Source organism: Chroicocephalus ridibundus, chromosome 13 (assembly GCF_963924245.1).
Source record: "Chroicocephalus ridibundus chromosome 13, bChrRid1.1, whole genome shotgun sequence".
NCBI lineage: Eukaryota > Metazoa > Chordata > Aves > Charadriiformes > Laridae > Chroicocephalus > Chroicocephalus ridibundus.
In genome coordinates, this window is record NC_086296.1 from 4,909,231 (window position 1) to 4,930,375 (window position 21,145).

General features: G+C 43.9%; 1 protein-coding gene across 6 annotated transcripts in view; it reads right to left on the reverse strand.

Annotated features, from left to right (window-relative positions):
• The window catches only part of MLXIP (MLX interacting protein), a 54,643-nt gene extending 34,978 nt beyond the window's left edge, over nucleotides 1-19,665 (reverse strand). For all 6 annotated transcript variants that reach the window (XR_010073127.1, XR_010073126.1, XR_010073125.1 and 3 more), the window contains exon 1: nucleotides 19,233-19,665. Coding sequence is in view for 3 of the 6 variants with exons in the window: in XM_063350792.1 (XP_063206862.1) it covers nucleotides 19,233-19,603 (371 nt within the window). In the remaining 3 variants the exon portion in view is untranslated. The remainder of the gene's footprint in view (nucleotides 1-19,232) is intronic.
• Nucleotides 19,666-21,145: the final 1,480 nt, after the last annotated feature.

A 21,145-nucleotide genomic window follows, 5' to 3' on the forward strand; every position in this document is an offset into this window, starting at 1 on the left:
AAAAAGTTCCTTTGAGGTTAAGAACCAGCGGTTCAAGCTTGAACTTGAACCTACACTGTATAGATTTAACACGTACTCTACACAAGGGAGTTCAAATCTCAGTTGGAACTGACCACCAATGCATGTTTAATATTATCATTTAATCCTACATAAAAGGAAAATTATGATAGTATACACAATCACTACAAAAGGCAGGAAGTATCTGAATTTATATGTAAATATCTTTGCACACTTCTTATGATGAAAGCAGTTATTACAGGATCACAAGCAATCTGTCCACATCCTAAGCCTCTGTGTACAGAATAGATGGTAAACAGCATATCCTGAATATTTAGCACTTCCACTGGTGGCCTCTCATGCTGTTTGCTTTTCAGTGGTCACACCTTGATTTATACAGATTGTTACTTGGGATTAACAAAGCCCTCACAAGCTTTTCTATGGTGCTTTCACCCTCGTTTTGTAGGTGGGAAACTGAGGTATAGACTTATAAGCATTTCATTATCCACTTCTCTGATCCGGCCAACGTGAGAAGACATGCCTGCATTTGCTTGCAAAACTGCATCCAGTTCCCTTTCCTTACCTCTCACCGTGCCAGATGGACCTCCAGCCATCTCTGCAATCACTGCTTTGACTACCTGCTCTCTCAAGTTTCTTAGAAAATTACAGTCTCACCAAGTTTAAAAAATTAAAAATTTAAAAATTTTGTGGGACAAAGCACTGCACTCAAACATGGGCCAACTCCTCACCAAATTTCAAGGCCCTGCTCCGATCCTTAGGATAATATAATCTTTCAAAAATGACACGAGCTTCTTTGTTTTTTGTTTTTCGTTTGATACGGGCAATACATTTTGGGCAATACATCAGCTTTATTAGTGAAACAGACTGAACCATTTTGAAAAACCTTTCATCCAAAAACCATAGGCTCAGACGCAGGAAAGTTCAGATCAAATGGTGGGCAACTTTAAGAAAAGGGGGTGCTACCAGTGTTGCCAACAGTAAGGGTGGGAATTCAATTCTTCTTAACATTTTCTGCAGCATTGCGTAATGCTTCATTTTTTAAAGGACTCACCCTTGTAACAAAACAATCATGCTATCTCTGTATTTAAAGCAGTAAGCATGAAACCCTCTCACAGGGGGGCAAGCTGCCAGCCAAATATTGAAGTCGATCTACTAGAGATGTAAAATTCCAAATCCAACCCCCTCTCCTGTTCCCCTTCTCTCTGGTGCTAGGTTTGCAGGGTTCATATAGCTCAGTCAGTGTTGTGCCCAGCACCAGAATGACCAGAAAATGAGTATCCAGCATCATTCACGAAATTGTAAAAACTATTTTTAACCCAACCAGCTTAAGAACTTTCATTTGGAGAACACGTTCTCCCTGAAAGGAGCAGAAGAGAAACATCAGCTTTAATGTACCTTGCGACTTCATAAGACGCAATGGTGTGCCTGTAACTAACACTGTGATCAGCAGCAGTGAGGGCTGTGCAATTTATCAGATTTTCTTTGCTGCATCATCTTTACCAACAGCTTTCTTCCAGCTCCCTCGCAGTTGCGTGCTTGCATTTTGAAAAACAGCCACCACACTCAATGCACCCTTTCTACTCTCCATCATCTTCCTTCTCTTCATCTCACCTCCCTGCTGCTCAAACGACGTTTAGAAGGCTTTGGCGAGGCAAAGGGAACATTATATATCTAACAGTGTGGCAGGTGGCGTAACAAGGACATCATGATGAGTTCTACTGGGATCTTTTCTTATAAAATCTCTGCTAAGAGGTAGAGGAGCTTTCCTAGTGCTATCAACTGTTATGATGATGATCAACATGTACTGACAAACATATTGACAAAGTAATTCGCATCAGATCAACACATTTGGTTTTCCTTAAAGTGTTTCGTACGCTCTCTTGTCCATGGTGAAAAGTAAGAAGTGTCACTTTTAGAGCAGCTTCAATATAAAGGGAAGTGATCCTACTCGCTTGTTTCATGGTCTTTCGGAATTTTCCCCTCCTTCCTAAAACTTGACTTCTGCCACTGGCTTTTGCGCAAACTTCTCAGAATATTCATTACAAGAGCTGTTTTCCCAGACAGATGATCAGGAACTGATACAGTTGCCCAATGCACCTTTTTCTCATACAAAAGGATGGCTGTCAGCAAGGACCCTCGTCTACAGAGCTATGCACATGTCAGGATCCTTTTGAATGTTAAGGCCACAGCCTACACTAATAAACTGATCAAGATGTGATGATCTGGGCCCTTGTTTTAAGCACCTAAATTATGCTTGAAAGACTTTTCACACACAGAGCTTCTGAAAAACCCAAACAAACCGTATCAGCGCGGCAGATCAGCACAGCTCTCTGAGCAGCTCACATACCGACAGGAACTCAGAGCTGTTTACCATGCTCAACAGAGCAACCTGAAACCAGCACTTCTGCCACAGAGGATAGTGTAACATTCCCTGCACAACATTACAAGCCTATAAATACACTGCAAGACTTCAGGGATCTTATTCTCAACACGATTTAAGTGTTTTAAAACGAAGAGATGCTCCCCCACAAGATGTTTCCCCTTGTGAAACAACGCTTTCATACCAGCTGTCTGCAACCGACTCCCTGCAGCATGAAAAACACCAGACTTATTACCAAATTCAGTTATTAAAGACTCAAGACTGCCACAGCCCATACAGTTTGTTCTAAGTTTACATAAAAGCTGAACCAGAACACACAAAAGAGAGAAGCAGACTAAAGGCACGGTTGTGTTACTACTAAGACTACTAGAAGATCAAAAAAACAAAATCCCATAGAAAGATAATGTAGAGAGAAAACCCCTTCCTGAGTTAACATAAAACAGACTGGAATGAGGAAAAAAAGGAGTTTAAAAATAAAATAAAATAAAATGAAAGCATCTCTAAAAGGCCATGCACACCTCACAGGAAAGTCTCTACTTAAAGCTTTGTTAGATCTAAGCGCAAACAAACTCTCTGACAACGCCTTCACCAAATCCAGCCCTTCAGTTAGAGGTGAACATCCCATGGACCTGTGAAGCGGCAGTTCCTCTTGCCCCTGCCACAGCAGCAGCCACATCTCAAAGCATGGCAGTGAAACTCCCTGGGATTCACCAGTCAAAGACCACAGCCTCCTAGGAAGGTTGAACATTCAGAGAACAAGTAGTGGAAAACAGACCTTCACCTCTGGGTCACCAGCTCAAACAGGAGCTGTGGAAACTTGTCTGTAGCACTGCAGGAAAGGCTGTGCAAGTGACCCTTCATTAATTAACTGAGACATGGCAGGAAGCATACTAATGCTTGTGACATACAATCCTTGTCACGCTTTTCCCAGATGGCTCCGGTTGTGCATTTAGGATTGGACGGGCCAATGGAGGTGCCTGGTTCCCACACACAGATGGAGAGAAGATCACTCTGTTCTTAGGAAAGTGGCTCTGGTCATGCTGAAGAGTTTGTTACTTTATAATGATGGTGGTTATGCTCATGCTCAGCACAGGGCATTGATGAATGCTTCATAGCAGTTAACTTTACAAAGCAATATTTAATCTTACTATATGTGGTAAGTGTCAGAGAAAGACCTTCGGTTTATTGCAATATAACCTTATAAAGTCATTCCTTTGCTCACAGTAACCACCTTGCTCAAATATCTACCAGCAAAACCACTCAGAAATTCTCACGCCATTCACCCATGCACTAGTTAAGTGACAGTTGGACTGACGTAATCCCTTTCTTTAGGTAGAACACATTTTCAAATGGACCGAGATGGTCCCAGAGCAAGAGATGACTTCCCAAGTAAAACAAATTACAACATCAGCACTTTCCTGAATCTTATGACAAACAAAAAATCCCAAACCCATCACCAAATGACCCTCACACAAGTCTCTTCTTTTAGCCATGTGTTTCCCATGTTCCAAAATCAAAAGAAGGCAGCATCAACCTTTACTTTGTAGAGTCCCTTAGAATGCTCAAATGAAAGGTAAACAACATCTCTCAAAAGTCTATTGCTACAGAGAGAAGCAATCTTTCTAAACTTCCTAGGATCTGTCTCCCCATTTCAAAAAGCCTGCTGTATCCACATGGCCTATAATCACCACACGCAGAGGCCTGACCCCAAGCCTACTAATGCGCTAATAAAAACTGCTAATAAAAATCTTGGGCTCCTTAAGCTCTGCTAAGATTTTTACTGGAGATTTGAGCGTTCTACTTGTATGACTGGATACTGAAAACAGATGGGATGCACGCTGGGCTCCTAAACAACTACCTTCACAGACCAAAACTTTATTAGAAACAGTAATGAATTGGCTTTTATGGCATATTTTTGTGCATCTATTTACAGAGTCTGTAAATTGAGCCATGCTCTTCAATTACATTTGCTGATTTGATAATGTAAATGAGCGAAATTTAATCACATGGTTACTATGAAGGGTTAACTATTTCACACAGCAAGAGAGACAGACCAGAATATAGGAATGCCTCTTGTTTCCACGCAGTTTGATTACAGATTAGCCCTCAGTCATACCTGGAATGACTCCGATCACAGAATCATTCAAGTCACAAACATACTGGCTTTCTGCTTTCACAATACAGTAGAATATCCAGTACCTTCTGGCAGCCAGTTAGGGAAAGGCAGCAGCACAGAACTAAGTTGATATCACAGAATGCAGCCATTCAGCAACACTAACTGGGCTTATCTGCAGCTTCCAGAGACCAAATGCCACCGACACATACTGTCCCATGCTGCCCTGAAGAAAACACATGCTCCTGTTCCAAGCAAAAGCTATAAAATGAGAGCACTCTAAAGCTGTAATTTTTATAAGGCAAAACACAAATCTCTTATTTAGAAGAAAAAAGATTAATGAACAGTGAAAGCGCTGCCTGGAATTTTTTCACAGCTGATAGTAAAACACTGTCCAGCTCACTCTAGTACTTGGCACCAGAACTCACCTGCTTTAGCAAGAGGTGTAAGAACACCCATACAGGTTGGGCCAAAGGTCCAGCTTTCCCAGCACTGCATCTCCACCAGCGGACACAAGCCAGTGCTTGGGGAAGAGTGAGAACAGGACGAGTGTGTTTGTACAACGCTCTCTCCCTCCAGCCCTCAACAACCAGTCCCCTACAGCCCCTCTCAACTGTAAAGGAAAACGATATTAACTATTATATTAACTTCCCAAAAGTAAATTGGAAGAACTACATAGTTTCTCCTTTTGCTGTGTTTATAGATACTTCCTTCCCACCCTCCCCCCACACACCTGACTGAGTTGAACACATGTTTTGATTTGGCAGGTCTCTGCTCTGAAAAGTGAGGGATAATAACATTCTTAACAGAGAACAGCCGCTATGGTGACTACTGCAACGACTCGGGATGCCCCAGCTTTTGGATAGATTGCTTCCGGCTCTCAGCTATTTCACAATCTCTGCTTTCTATTTTCAACAGGTTTTAGGTGTTAAACATGGTGGCTAATTACCTGAAATAAGTGCAGTTTCCTCCTTGAGGATATCTGCATCTTTGATCAAGACAGTTCTCCCATCCCAACACTAGGTTCGTTTGAAATAAGCTGACAACATGCAAAGAACTTCTCTGGCTCTGTAGCAGATCTAAGCATTTCACAACCATACCCAAATCCTTTGACCTAGTCCTTCCTTTTAAAACTTCCGTATCTTCAAACGCAGAAAGGTAATTTTTGCGTGTGTTCCCAGGTCACTAACCCGTTCCACACATTACAACCCCTTCTCTCAATTTTCTTTCTCAAAAGCTGTGTTATAAAGAACTAAAGCAAGTATATCATTCCCTTTCACTGCTTCATGCTTTCCCACATCTGGCATGCCACCACCATATTTTCTATTCAAGTTCTCTCAACCTCCATCCTGACAGGGACAGGTATTTACCAAGCAAACAGAAAGCTGGACTAAGCTGAAGTATCTGTGCAGATACTAATATGCAGGAGTTTGAATGTACACAGGGAAACATTTAGACCTTCTCTGAACGCTGTACAGAATGAGCTAACATGAGAAGCATGGTATGTAACATCCAGACTTTGACGTGCTGCAAACAGACAAATTTCAGAGCCCATTCCTGAACCTATGATGCAGCTTAGCAGAACCAGCACTGCACTGTGCTGCCTCTCACTCAAATACGGTGAGTTCTCCTGATGCAGACAGCTGTCACTGTAAAAGTTATTAGCAGAGCTTGACTTGCCATGGAGAAGCTTACTCACACTGCTACAGCTTCTACACAATCATTCAGAAATTCATCAGATTCAGCAGAGACCAACCATCCTAGAAAATAATAAATTATACTTTTCTTTGCTCTGGAAAACGTGGCAGCAGATAATATCCATATGCACTGACTGGCAGATCAGGAAGCAACAAGATCTTCCACTGGCCTCTTCTGTTTGGCACTTCTTTAACGGCTGCCAGGCTCACAGCCCAGGTATTTCCTTTCTTACTTTTTTTTTTTTTTTAATTTTCCTTTTTACATGCATGCCTTTCCTTTTTTACCTTGTTGACCACTTCTATCTCTAACACACTGCAAAGTAATAGTTTCCAATAACTAACACAGGCTACATCAAGTGTCATAATACGGCATCAAGAGCAAATGTCTGCATAATAAGAAGATAATGAAGAGCAGTCATGGACTTCAAAGAAAAGTCACAAAGAACTGAGAAGCACTTCCACAATTCACGCTCCATTGGGTCCCTGTCCCTTTGGGAATGCTGTCAATAGCGAAGACTGTTATGGTTTGAAAACCCACAACAATTTACTGTCGTTCAGACAATTATTCTATTACCTGATGACCCCTCCCCACCTGGGAAGGGGAACAGGGAAAAAGCAAGGAAACACGAGGGTTGAAATATAAACAGATTTAACAGAGTAAGACTAGATAATTAACACTAATAACACTAAAGAACCAATATTGATCCCAATACCAATATAAAATACACAAGGCTTACACTCAGCCAATCATATCAGCAGGAAGCTGTGCGCTCCCAGCAGGGGACAGCAAATGCGGGACACAGAGAGCTATGGCTTCGGGAAGAAGGGAAAGCCTTAGGGATCCAGTACCGGGGCAAGAAGTTCTCTGGACCACTACCACCAAGGAAGAGAGAGAACTTTGCAAACCTTCTTATTTACACTGAATGCGATATTCATGGTATGAAATAATCCTGTTGGCATCTTGGGTCAAGTGCCCGGGTGTCACTCCTTCTCATCCCTACACCTGGCTAGCTCGAAAACACTGAGACCTTGAAATCCATATACCATAGCTGGCTATGAAGTAAGTATTTTCACAAATTCAGACGCTAGTCTTCTAAAAGTGCAGTTTTCTCAAGCATTAGAAGATAAATTAAGTCCTGTGTTGCTCAAACCAGGATAAAGACAAACAGTGAATAAATTTAACAGGAGCCTAAAATCTGGATGCAAGATGCAGCAAGAAGAATTTAGCAGAATAGCCTGTGACGGCTCACATGCACATGAATGTACAGTTGCTAGACAGTAACGAAATGCAGCGAGCCTAAGTTATTTTTAGGTCTGTTGTGCAACCCCGATGTCACTTCATTCCAGCTGCTCCAAAGACACAACAACACCAGCACACAGGCCTGGGCTCTGCATCATCAGTTCTGGTTTGACGGTCTGAGTCTAACCCTTGCCCTGCATTAGAATTTCTCTGGGTCAGAATTCAGCCGAGGTGACAAAGCCTCTGGCACAGACAGGGCGATGCAGATGAGAAGAGTGTTTTGGACAACTAGCTCAAGTGGGCTGGGAAAGTGGCCTGGCTGGTGGATAGAGAAGCCACTGCATTCACTGCAGCCTCGCTAGAGACCTCACAGCCATGCTGGCCAAGGTCACTTCAGCTGACGTGCTTAAACTGCTGCAGGCAGAGCAGCCGTTACTATGAGACCTTGAGGGAAGGGAGAGTAAACAAAGTGGCAGAGGGTAATGGAGGCCAGGATTTCAAGTAAACATCGCATGCTAGAGAGTTCTGAAAAACAGTGAACTTGACAGATTCCAGCAGCAAAAGTGTCCTTCGTGCCTCTGCAGTGCTTGCTTGGATCTTGTTATGCAGACATATCACTTAAAAAAAACCAACCCTGCTGATATACGAGGACTAACAGGCTCACTGCTGGATGTATCAGTGAAAAGCAAAGGCCTCATCCTGTTTATGTATGCTTCTGAGGGTCTCTTCTAAGCAGTAGTGCAAGACGCAACACAAACTCTTTAGGACAGAAGAGTCTTGTACGCCTCTTGCAGCCAGCCTGGCAGGACACAAGGGTTGGAACAAGATGATCTTTAAGGTCCCTTCCAACCCAAACCATTCTATGATTCTGTAACAGAGCCCCAGGACCAAGCTCCTGTACTTACCACAGCTGCTCTAACGGCAGTAAGGCTCTGGTGTTCAGATGAGCTCTCAACACAGTTACCTCTGAAGTGTCCACATAAGCAGGACTCTTTTGGAAAAATACCAAGGTAGGTACAGCATAGGAGGTAAGCAGAGCAGAGAACCACATGTATACCACAGAGAGGGTTCGGACTGGGGCAGGCTGGCAAGCTGCCACCTTCCCCCCAGATTTGCAAGACACAAGTATAAACAATGGAGCTGCTGTCTCACTTCCAAAACTGGCAAGGACAATCCGCTTTCTCAAGAAGGGCAAAACTAGTACAACAGCAAGGCTATTTGGATCTTCTCCTTACTCCCTCAGCCACCCTTAAGGCTCAACTCTTCAATTCTTGCTTTTATTCACAAGCCAACCCTAGTACAAGCAAACCCCAGTGAACACGAGCAAAGACAAGACCATCCTTTCATCTCCCAACTGAGATGGAAGAAGCCTTTTCACACTCATGCAGAAACAAAGCTGTAGTAAGCATCAGATCCCTGTACTTGTATAAGGACAATTCTTTAAGGACCAAAGCGCAGCGCTCTCAAGCTTTCTTCCTTTGTTCCTTCAACTGAACACAGCCTTGGCTCTTTATTTCTGCTCTGAACTGTCCCCCCAGAATTCTGTCCTTTGTTTCACAAATCGCTGAGAGAATGCATAAGGAAATACTGTTAATCTGCAATTAAAGAGAAGCACAAACAACAGGTATGTCTTCTACCCATAACGACATCCTCTGCTTGCTCTAGGGTGATAAAAATGAACACTAAAGATACCTCTGGAAATGCAGAAATCTCCCACTCATTAAAAAAATTATTTCTCTCTGTATGCAGCAAGACGTTCCCACATATAAAAAATTCAGGTAAGAAAAAGCATTAAATATAGTACACAGGACAGCATCCACTGCTTCCTTGCACTACAGCATCAGCTGAAGTAGACGTAGAGAGATGAGAAAGCCTCTAACTGTGCATTACTGATGGAGACAATGTTGTGCTGTGAACACAAACCCAAGTGTCAAAAAACAAGTCATTAAAATTTAACAAGTCATTATAATATTTCTATGCTTTTCAGAAAAAAGTTTAATTCATTAAGTATCATGCTTAGTTATTTAAACAATGAAGTCTTTTCCTAGTATCAAGCTATGCCATAAAAGCTATCATGTCAAAAGGGTTATCTGTAGGTCTGCAGTGGTCTGGCCACACTTACATATCACTAATTAAAGAAAATCAGATTCTTTCACTAATACCCTGCTATATGATAATCCAAGTGGTAGCCTGCAGGCCTTTCCCATCTGGCCTGTCACCCTTTGTTTTATAGTCTCTGAGGAGATGAAGCACTCTGAGAGCCACTCATAACACCCTGGGCTTTGTACTTCTAATGTACCTTCCAAGTGTCCACAGTCTGGATAACTGACCAAGGGAAGGAATCATTTCACTGTGCCTTGGGCCTAGATGGCTTCCTATGGTCCTCTCTGATCCCATTTTCTATCATCCATCTGATGGCCCAGCTAGACAGTCCAACTTTAAAAATACTACTGTTTCACACAGGTAACTGTTGCTGAGCTTGCTCTTAAGTAGCACCCAGAGTTTAAATACCTTAAGGCACAAATTTAAATCTACTTAACAGGGAGGGAATAGCACTTCCACTGCAGCAAACCATTCACACCAAACCATTCACACCACAGTAGAATGGCCAAGGTGTCATTCAGACTCCCCTTTAACACTCTCTCCTCAGAGGCATCAAGCCTGTAAGAGACCTGTAAGAGATCATGACATGTATGAGAATGACAGTAAGATAAACACCATCCCCACAGGCGTTCGAGTAGACAAACATCTGCTCAATCCAACACTACATTTAACATAGCGATGCAGAGTACAGCAACTGCAGCACATCAAGCCAAGGGAGGAAAGCAGACAAGGAGCCCTCGTCATTCATGCCTCAGAGTAAAAACAGCAAACAGTTCCCTAATAGGCAGGGTCCTTCAGCTGACTGGAGCGGCACATTCACCTTCTAAACAAATCTGTCGTGCAGAAAGGGGTCATGCCTCACATGGCAATTAAGTGTTTGATGGCTCAGGAAAGCTGACGCCATTTAGACTTCCAAGCCCAACAAAACAACTCTTTACAGATGAAAAATCCAAATTGGTCTATCAAAAATACAGTTTCTGTTGTTCTAGAAGTAGGATGGTTTTCTAGATTCTCCAGAAAGCCACCATTAGCAACCCAATCGAGAATCCAGAGCTGACACTCCAGGTATTCAAGCTTCCTTGGTGACTGCACAGCACAGACCTTTCCTGAGGAGTGCGATGATGCTTCTCAGAAACACAACTACCAGTCACGGTGGGGAGCATGTACTTTTCGCAGGCAGTCCAATGAATGCCAAAGGCAGTCAGCAGAAAGAACACTGCCTTCCAGAAGCATTATGATTACCTTTAAAATACCAGCCTGGTTTTATTACCCTGTAATTTTCAACTGTAGGGTTCCTCATCAGTTACAATGGTCAGTAGCTTTTCTAACAGAGGTGCCAATAAACTGCACATCTTCATCTTCCCCTCCTAAATCTTTCTTCCATTTGTCTCCTTTTCTTTACTATATAAGCTTGTAGCTGAAGTGTCATCTTTTATACAGCTTCCTCTAGAACTCACTATGTTAGCTCACTTCTAAACTTCGTGCCTTTGTTTCCCCCTTTCAAAAAGACCAGTATACACATGTGGGTCTCTGAAGGGTTGAGACTGTTTTGGTCATTTTTAGAAGGGAGAAAGGCAGGAAAAAGCAGTTAACTGATTTATCTAAGATCAACAAGCCAAGAAACTAAGGGCTAGCGAAAAGCTTTGTGCTTGTGTCACAAAGTAAATAAGCTGTGGCAAACGCGCACTGGAACATTTCCGACAGCTATTACTGCTTAACTTACAAAGAGATGTCTATATTAATTACATTATGAATGGCACCAAGGCAGCATGTTTTACGTTCAAAACAAACAATCAAAAATGACCTTCCAACTCCCATTTGAGCAAACAAACAAAAAAATTGTTTTGAAAAGACCATGTTTAGAATTTCTGGTTTAGTATTACAACTGTTAGAAGCGACTTCTGGAAAACCTAGCTTTTCCTAACCCCATTTTTCAAGCCTTCCTGCTTCAGAAACTGTGACAATAGTGTAACTCTAGCTTGCACTAAAAACAATCAGATGCAGGTTTTTCCATCACTGTCTGAAACACAAAGAACCAACTCTATTTTCTTTGGAGGCAACTGAAACAACTACTTTTCCTAATCATCTTCATAATTGTTTTATAGACATGTTAAAGGTTTCCTTCCCTGAGTGAAAGGAAAATTGTATGAAAGCTGTAAAATATTTCAATAGCCATCAAAGAGTTTAGAAAGCTTGTCTTTTTCCTCAGAAGTAGCTTAGAAGTTTTGTCTTTAAAGTGACTGCTTGTGCCAGTGACGTTAAAATATCAAAGGACAGATAAGGAAAACTGTAAATGCAATTAATTTTTGCATACAAAGGAAAGGAAGTAGCAAGCATATAGCCTGAAGTCTGTTAATTAAAAATGAAATACCAGATTAAACCCAAACTGGTCCAGGTTTCTAAACTGATAAGGTTTTTTATGTTGTTGTTTTGCTTTAGAAAGACAAACCTTTCTTTCTAACAGCAAGAGGAAGCAAGGCAGCATTAGAAGAGCCAAACCAGGAACCCCAGCTCTCCTGCCCCCATTTTACTGCATGATCATCCACAACTTCCATGTCTGGGTCCGTCTAGCTCACAGTCTCCCTTTATCAGGCACACCCTCATTAAGTGCTTCCTATCTAACGCTCGCACCACAGATCAAAGCACAGGGAAGAAATGCTGGACTTCTCTAACTCCAGCCACACCTTCAATCATCTACCCTTACTTTCCATATATCTTCCCTTTCATACCTATTTCTCCTGCCCTGAACTACAGCAGCACTACACCAGCATCCTCTTCCTTCCCCAAGTCATCGTTATCCATTCACATTTGTCCTTTTTATCAGATCTCCTCCGAGTATAACTCCAGTCTCTTTTCTTCTCCACAACGTCCCTATCACCCCCAGAGAATTCCCTTTCCTTGCTGTCCAACCCTGCTGCTGAACATTTCCTCACTCACACTGTTCAGTGAGTTTGTAACCCAGGCTCAAACCCACCCATTCAGATGAAAGGTAATTGATTTGACTTAAACTTCACAACACCTTTTTTCTTTGTTCCCTTCCTATTTCCATCTTTGTGACCTCCTCTGTCAACACCATCCACCCCACCATGTGCCTCTATCTTGGCCCTTCTAATTAATTCAATGCATTCTTCAAAGATCTTAATTTTATTTCAAATCTCAGTGAGCTGCTCATCTCGTCTCCTGCCCTCTCAACTCTTCCTTCTTCAGAGCAGATCTCTGAATACTGTTACTATGAGAAAAAATTCCACTCACACATAACAACTTAGAGAGCCTGATCTTCTTGAGAATGTCCCGCTCATTGCAGAAGGGTTGGACTAGATGACCTTTAGAAGTCCGTTCCAACCAAACTATTCTGTGATTCTACCGGCAACTGCTCTCGAGTGCTGACGCAGCAGTAAGAAATTGAACTTGAGTTGTCTGGTGCGTTTGAGAAGCTGCCCCTGAATTCCCAATTTGATTTTACATTTGACAGCAGAACTCTCTACTTCTATTTCAAACACTCATACTCTGTCACCATAGTTGAGTTTTCCTTCATGGTAGAGGTAGGAGACAGACAATTAAACAGTGGAGGATTCCATTCAACCATATCTTTTACGGTAGCCCAAAGACATCTGAGAGGAAGTGCTTGAGGATCCTGTGGAATTGCTTGGAGGGGGCTGAGGGAGGAAGACTAGAGGAGGCTGGTTGAAGCTGCTAGAATGATAAGAACCACCAACACCTAGAAGTGCCCGAGGCTCTCAGCGCCTTTTCAGCTGGATAGTCTCCCTATAACAGGAAGAAAGATTGTTGGGAGGCAACTGCCCCCACTGTCTGCTGTGCTGCAAAAAAACCGAGGCAGAATTGTTGAAGCTTGACTGCAGAGCTGTAGAATAGCACAGAAACTGCAGGAAGAGTTTGCTCTCTACTTCAAGCTTTTCAATTTCTGTGCAAACTTAAAATGCCTGTCTGACATCTCAGAAATGCCCAGCCATCAGCTCAATATGGCTCCAAAGCTCCCTTTATTCCTCCCCACCACTTTCCAGCTTACTGCACCACTAGATACCCCCTTGTTTGGTTACGACTAATCATAGCTTAAGGACACACAGACAGATAAGCAGCTGCTCAAGGGACTGTATATCAACTCTGCCTTCCAAGAGAGTGGAATTTTTTTCCCCCACTTGGGAGAGAAACAAACAAGAATGATTCAGTGACCTACTAAATGAGCATGTGGGAAAACATGAGTAAAGCTAAGACCTGAATTTCGGGTTTCTTGGCTTTAATTCCTCTTGCCAGTCAGCAGAAAGAAATTAAAACAGGTAAGGGGGAGAGAACTGGAAATTAATGTGTTAATTTCTGTTGCCATCAAACTCTATTTCATTCAAAACACATCATAACCATGCAACACAAATCTTCACTAAAAGCAATTCCAAATCTCACAGTTCAGCCAAGCTTTTTTCAGACCATGCAAAAGTTACTGAGAACGGGCAATCTGAGGACAAACTTGCTCCCTCTTCCCTATTTCAGCAACACATCGAAAAATATGATTATGAAATCCATGTTGTATTTAAGCCAGGGAACAACATCTGTTTACTGTGTGAAAACACAAGACAGAGAACTACAACAAAACATGTAGATTAAACGGTAAACAAAAGACGATATCAACAATGTGTTTTTTTGTGAAAAATGTGACTACTGTGCACCATACTTCTGTAGTAACACCCTATGCAGTCAGGTCTACAGAAACCACTAAACGCTTGTGACCTGCAGAGCCACCAAAATAGCCAGGAGCAAACAAAACCAAAAAAATTTGCCTACAGAATTTGTCTTTTCTTCATATAAGTAGTGTGCAGTCCTGAAGACACCAAAACCTTAATTTCAACCAAGGACTTTTTACACTACCACCACTAAATGTTTACTCTGGCAAGAGAAATGCATCTTTGAAACAAGAACAGCTCAGCAACCTTTCTGCAAACTTTTCTGAGGTTCAAGGTTGTCAAGGTGGAATTTGAAAGCGCATCTTATATAGAGCTTAAAAGCTTGTGACTATATCGAGCATTTGCCATAAGCAAGGTAAGAGGCTCAGTAACAATGCGCTGATTCACACGCACTCTGAATATAGCTAGCATCCTCGCTTTGAAATGACCCTTAACCATGAGTACTTATAACCTAGCAACTCTGCTCAAGTTAGGCTCAATTCATAGGACGAATATAAGTGTTTTTATCAGAGTAGTTTCTACGAGCAGCATATAAAATATGTAATTACATTCTGAAAGTTTTTCATCTGAAACCTGCTATCACCATTGCTAAGAACTTCCCAAAATACACGCTGCGTTAACAAAGAATATGCGGCAGAGGTGCTTTGGAAATAAGCTGATCCCTAATATCCCCAATATTTTTGGCTTACATCTACATAAAGTGAAGGGGTCATATTGCTGAAGAGGAGAGATGAGATCTAGAAATGACCTGGCAAGCTTTTCTAAAGGTAGCCTTTGTCACAGTTCCCAGACCCCACTCTCCTGTTCTGTGCAACTTTAACAAGCAGGATCCAGAAGGGTTTAGACAAGTATCTGATGCCAGTGTTAACACTCTTACCTAAAGTACATCATCTGGCATGTACCTTAAGCTCTTATTAGAAGGCGAGAGAACTCTGAGGCTACTTAATGACAAACGAGTCCACGAAGTCATCTTCATTTACCCTATCATACCCTACCGCAAAGTAAGATGGACACCAACTGACATAATACATGACAGAAGTTTAAAAAGAACACCACCCACACTGAGTGCAAGTAGTATCTTTAATAACTCCTAAAATAAAGCTTGTGCTTTGCTTACATGATGTACATGACCACACACAACTGACTAGCCCATCCTCTCAACTGCAGAGATCTTCTCCCCAGCACTGCAAAAGGGGAACCTTCACGAAGAAAATGAATGACTTACATGATCCCAGAACCTCATCAACCTCTTACTTCCCTACAGGGCATGGGTAAGACACAGTGGGTGAGTACTAACTGAAGCCTGCACTGTCACTTATCCACTTTACACCTAGAGAAAATAACTGAAAATTTGACTTAAATCTACTTTTTCCAGGAGTAATACATTGTATTTCCTACTCCCTGCAATGATTATATTAGTTGTTCCAGCATGATTATACCTCTCTACCACCTCATCATCAAAACCCTAAACTAGCACAATGCCACTGATTCCTTCCGCATGTTTTTCAGAGCTCTGCATGCAGAGTTCAGAATATACAAAATCTGCCTTTCCAAGTGCATATTTCAGGTTTTGGACCTTAAACAAACTACACATCATTGTTTCCAAAGCAGAGCTTTCCACAGGGAGGTCTAACATCCCCATATTCCAGCCTGTTACGGCAATAAATGGTTTACAGTGCCCTTTTGTAAAGCATAATTTTCACTTCACACAAGCCTTCAGCCTGCATTCTACAAAGATGTGAACATTATTCTTCTGCTGAAGACCAGAGCTCTCCAAAATGAAAAGAAAAAATTCTTCTGCCCCAATCCCAGGAAAAAACTTCACGATACACTGTGGTCAGAACATTTCAGAATACAGGTCAGTTTTGGGAACTTACTTTTGGGTAATGTAATTATTTGGATAATCATAAAGTTATTAAAGGGCTTTACTAAATTAAGTATCAAGATTACATATCATTTGACTTAATTCTGCTTAATAACCACTGTAGGTCATATAACCATTAGCACAGTTTCTCTTTAGAATGAACAGCATCACAGATTATTTTCATTTTGGAAAGCCCATTTTTTATAATCTTTTTGCCTTTTAAGTGTCCTGCCTGCCATAGGTCAATTACAGCTACCTATACATATCGAGACCTGCAAGGTCACATTGTTTTAAAGGGCTGGGATGAAGGGGCTAGAAGAGGAAAATCAGAGTTCTTTTACCTTCGTCAGCGTGGTATCATTCCCACAATCAATCTCACAAGAAAAACGAGTGACATTTAGATAAAGTACAGCCCTCGTGATACCTGTTGTAAACCCTAGTGTTTATAAGTAACTTATTGATTTAGAAGATTGTTTTAATCTCCTAACTGTACAAGGGAGTATGCTATGGTCACATTTTCCCCTGTGAAACGGCTCATCTGAAATGAGGATTTCCAACCTGCGCAACTGGATACGTGACTGAAACAGCTATGACGAAAATTAAAATCAGGTTAGCTTGTACTGCTCAGAGGCACGAGGGAATCACCTCCCTCATGTTCAGAAAGAGCTTTTCTATCATAAAAAGTTTGTCAGTGAGCAGCAGAGCCATATTAAAAGAAAAATTTTTTTACACAATTCATTATCACAATTAGAAGAGCCTAGGCTACACTGCGCATCCCAACGAGAATGTGATTCAGCACAAATTTGGTCACTTTCAAACATAAACCATCCTGGGTAATAACCTAGGTAAGATAGAAAAACTTAGCTTTCTACCTCATTGGTAAAGCTAACAGACACCACACAACTTAGTGCTTCTTTTTAAAACTTTAAACACTGAAATACTAGCAATGGGTGTCAAGTGTAAATAAATATTACACACAGGGCTCTGTTACAGCAACTTCCTTGTTTTTGTATTTAACATAGCTGCATTACCCCAGCTCCAGAAACATGAGTTAGCTCATGCCCCTCGTTACTGGTTCTGCAACAGCCACAAAGTGAAAACCACACTTCTTCACCTTTTTGTTTTACAGTTTTTGGTGTTGGTTTCCACACCTCCCAGTTCTTTTCTAGAGTGATTTTCTATCCTACAAATGCAGTATGAAAAATGTAAACATAGAATCTGCCTGTTTTGTCAGCGCTAGATCAGACAGACAATAATGGGAAAGGCACAGCTGAGGCAACACAGGCAAATTAGACTTTCTAAAATTATTTTAATCTTTTTTAGACCCAAGTTTAGAACTGCTTTCTTAGACAGATTTAAAACATTTTTTGCAAAGCCATAAAGCAAGCAGGCTGAATCTGGGCAGGGTGTTTCATGGCTGCAATTCAGCAAACCTTAAGATATCCAAGTACAGAAGCATTAAGAATATGCTCTTCTTTGGTAACCTCTCAGAAGATATTTTCTGTACCTTGCCTCATACTGCCACCAACAAGCGGGATAAAATTATTTCTGCTAAGCTAGATTTGGTGCTCAATTTATGCAGCTACATCAGTTTGGTATTGTTAAATTAGTATCACAGAATTATTCCTTTGCATTAGATGTGACCCTCGGTTTCAAAATCCCAAAGATACACTAGTGGAAGCGCAACATAAAATAAAGCTGATAAAGGCCAATAAGAAGATACACACGGGAAGTCTAGTTCTGTCCCTCATAATACTTGTGGTTCCTCTGCAGGTTCCTCTCAGCTTGTATGATAAAGGCAGGCTAGTTAATTTTTAGTTAAGTTTTACATTTTTATTTCTTTTGTAAGCGCAAAGAATTTACATCCATTATTGTACACACCTATCTAAGATTCACTCTCTTGCCTGTAACTAGCAACTTGCTTGGTAAAAATTATCAAAATTAGAAGATTACTTGCATTACATCTTCTCACTAATCATACAGAATGGATAGTTCTATTGTTTCCTCTTCATTGAGCAGTACGGAAATAGAAGAATTTGGAGTGGGCAAAGTTAATTTTCTTTTAGCAAGCTAACACTGTTCCTATAAACGAAAATAAATATTTCCGTTGATACGCTCAGAGGCATTTTCCATCATTCCTTTTAATCAACTTCCAAAATACGCTCCATAGAGAACATCAGATTGGATCCAATTTCTGCTTTATCACATCGAACAAAAGACTCGAGCAGGCATACCTCCTTTCAAAACACCTCTATTCCATAGCTCTGCCTCCATTTTGGATGACAGACAAAGGGAATAAATGTGAATATAACGCCTTATTAAATAGATGAAAAGCAAAACCGAAGCTTGAGCACAAGGCGCAGATAAACCCAGGAAGTGCTACTACCAGCTGCAACCACTGGAACAAAGGAAACAATGACAGATCCCGCTTTCTTGAATTTGTTATAAAAATAAAATTGGGGGGGGAGGGGGGAGGGAATAAAAGAAGAGTTGGCCGATTTTCACATAGAACGGGCCCAAATAGTTCCTTTGCCCTTTAGGGGTTTCTCCAGATGCTCTTCAGCACTGGATGTTCCCACCAACTTCAAGCCTGCCCGTGGGATGCTGAGGGTTTCCCAGTGCCACGAAGAGCCCGCAGAGGCAGGGCGCTCTCCCACGCCGGGGACAGGGTCCCCGTCCGCCTCACGGGCTCACCCCGACCTCCCCCCCGCCGGAAACGCGGTGACACCCCCTCCGCTCACCCCACACCACCCGCGGCCAGGTCTCAGGCCTACGGAAAGTGCCCGGCGAGGATCCTAAAGTTCACTGAAAACAAAAGCGACACGAACACCCACGCGTGGAGGATGGGGGGGGGGGGCGGGGGGAGGTCACCGTCGAAAGGCGACGCTCGGCTGCCCCCGCTTCCCCGGGGGTGCCCCGGCCGATCGCCTCAGGCCTCGCCCCCCTCCGCCCCTCACCGCGCCCCCGGCCCGGTCGTCCCCCCCCGCCCCGCCGACGCCCAGCCGGGGCTTTCCCTGCCGCCCTGACTCACTCCGAGAGCCGCTCGGCCCCCCCGCGCCCTCCCCACCCCCCGGGGCCGCCCTGCCCCGCGCCCCCGGCCCCAAGGGCGGCGGCAGCCGGTACCTGTAGGCCAGGGACATGCACTCGAAGAGCTTCGTGAGGGAGGCGTCGATGCTGAGGCGGCCGCCGGCCCCGCCGCCGCCGCGGGCCGCCCCGAACTGGTAGGTCTGGCAGGTCTGCTCGTTGACCGTGTCGAAGTCGTAGCCCTTCTTGGGCGGGTGCTCGCTGTGCGGCGACGAGACCATGAAGTGGCCCGAGTGGATGATCTGGGGGCCTGGGGGCTGCCCCCGCCGCGGCCCGCATCGCCGCCCGCCGCCCGGCGAGGCGCCCCCGTCGTCCGTGTCCGACGAGTCCTCGTCGGGCTCGGTGCGGGGGGAGAGCGGCCCCGCCGCCCCGAGGAGCCGCGCCGGCCGCATGAACACGTCGGCGGCCATGGCCCCGCTGCCGCCCAGCCGCCGGCCGAGCCCGCCGCCCGCTCTGCGCCGCCACCGCCCCGCTCCGCCCCGGGCCGGCCCCCGCCGCTCCGCGCCGCCCCGCTTAAAGGAGCCGGAGCGGCCCCACCGCAGCCCCTCCCCTGCGGCCTCCTCGCTCCCGCCTCAGCCGCCTCCCAGGGTGGCGGCGGGCCCGAGCCTCCCCCTCCGGCCCCTCAGTGAAGGGCCCGTCCTGCCATTACCACCCTCGAGGCCGCTTTCTCTCGGCAGTGTCCCCTCAGGGAGAGCCCCACCCCGCCATCACCCACCCCGAAGGCCACTGGAAAACGCCCCTGAGGGTGTTTTCCCTCAGTGAAAGCAGCAGCCCGCCATCACTATGGAGGCCGCTTTCCCTCAAGGCAGCCCCCGAGGCCGGTTTCCGTCAACCCCACTGCCGTTTAGTTAACAAGAGCTCCTTCAGAGGAAAGGGCTCTCCTCCCACACCCCCAGAAGCAGACAGTTCTTGGCCATAAGTGACACCCACCATGTTTTACCCTTCCCCTTGCCCCACTGCGGATCATGGAACAGCCCCCACCTTGCATCACCACCGGCCTCACCGAGAAAGGGGAAGGCAGCACTGACACAAGGCCGGGGGTGTCACGCTACTGCTGTCCTGTCCCTACGGCCCCCGAAAACTCCTCACTCCACCAGGGGGCCACTGGTTTACACAATCCAACATGGAACTTCGTCCATCAGGACAATGTCAACAGGCTTAAAAAAAGCCCCTAAGCTAAAGGGACTCATGAACATGAGAAGAGGCAGAGGACAGCCCAGAACTGGCTAGACAAGGTAGTGGTTGTGCCAGAAATATTTCATGGATTTAAACTATCTTTAATACAGTATATTGCTTATTATTTCCCAGAAGCAGTCTGCGAGAAGCCGGGGCAGCGACAGAAGCAGCTGGAGACCTGCAGCAGACAGGCTGCAAACACGGCTGGAGGGACCAGCCTGCAATCGCAGAGAAAAGCTCAGGACTCGGAGCTTCTACGGCCAGGCTGGTGGCTCACACCTAACCCACATACCTGCTCGGTGGCATGCATAAAGTAAGCACACAGTTGTTCCAGGGAAAGTAAAGGTCAGATTTCATGCTTCTCAAAAGCATAAAGGAAGCGACGAATCTGTAGGTCAAGATGAAAGCACAGTAATAGGGCCAGTACATCTATTAGTCTGGGGAGAGAATAGCACGTTACAGCATAAAAACCCATGTACATACACAGGTATGTACAAAGTCAAGAGAAAAGATCTCTAGCTTGCCCTGTAGAGCAAACCTCCATCATCAAGAGAGCAATTGTATTCTAGGTGGCACACTCCAAAGCATTTATACTAAATACTTACATTCTTTCAGCTCTAGGACCTTGTACTTAAATGAAAAACACCCCCAGGCTTTTCTACATAGTCATCCTCAGGAGGGAGAAAAAAAAAATAGACACATTAAATTGCCACATGCTCCCTGCTTTGTAAAACCAGAAATAAGATCAAGGGAAACTCAAGGGATGAGATAGCAAC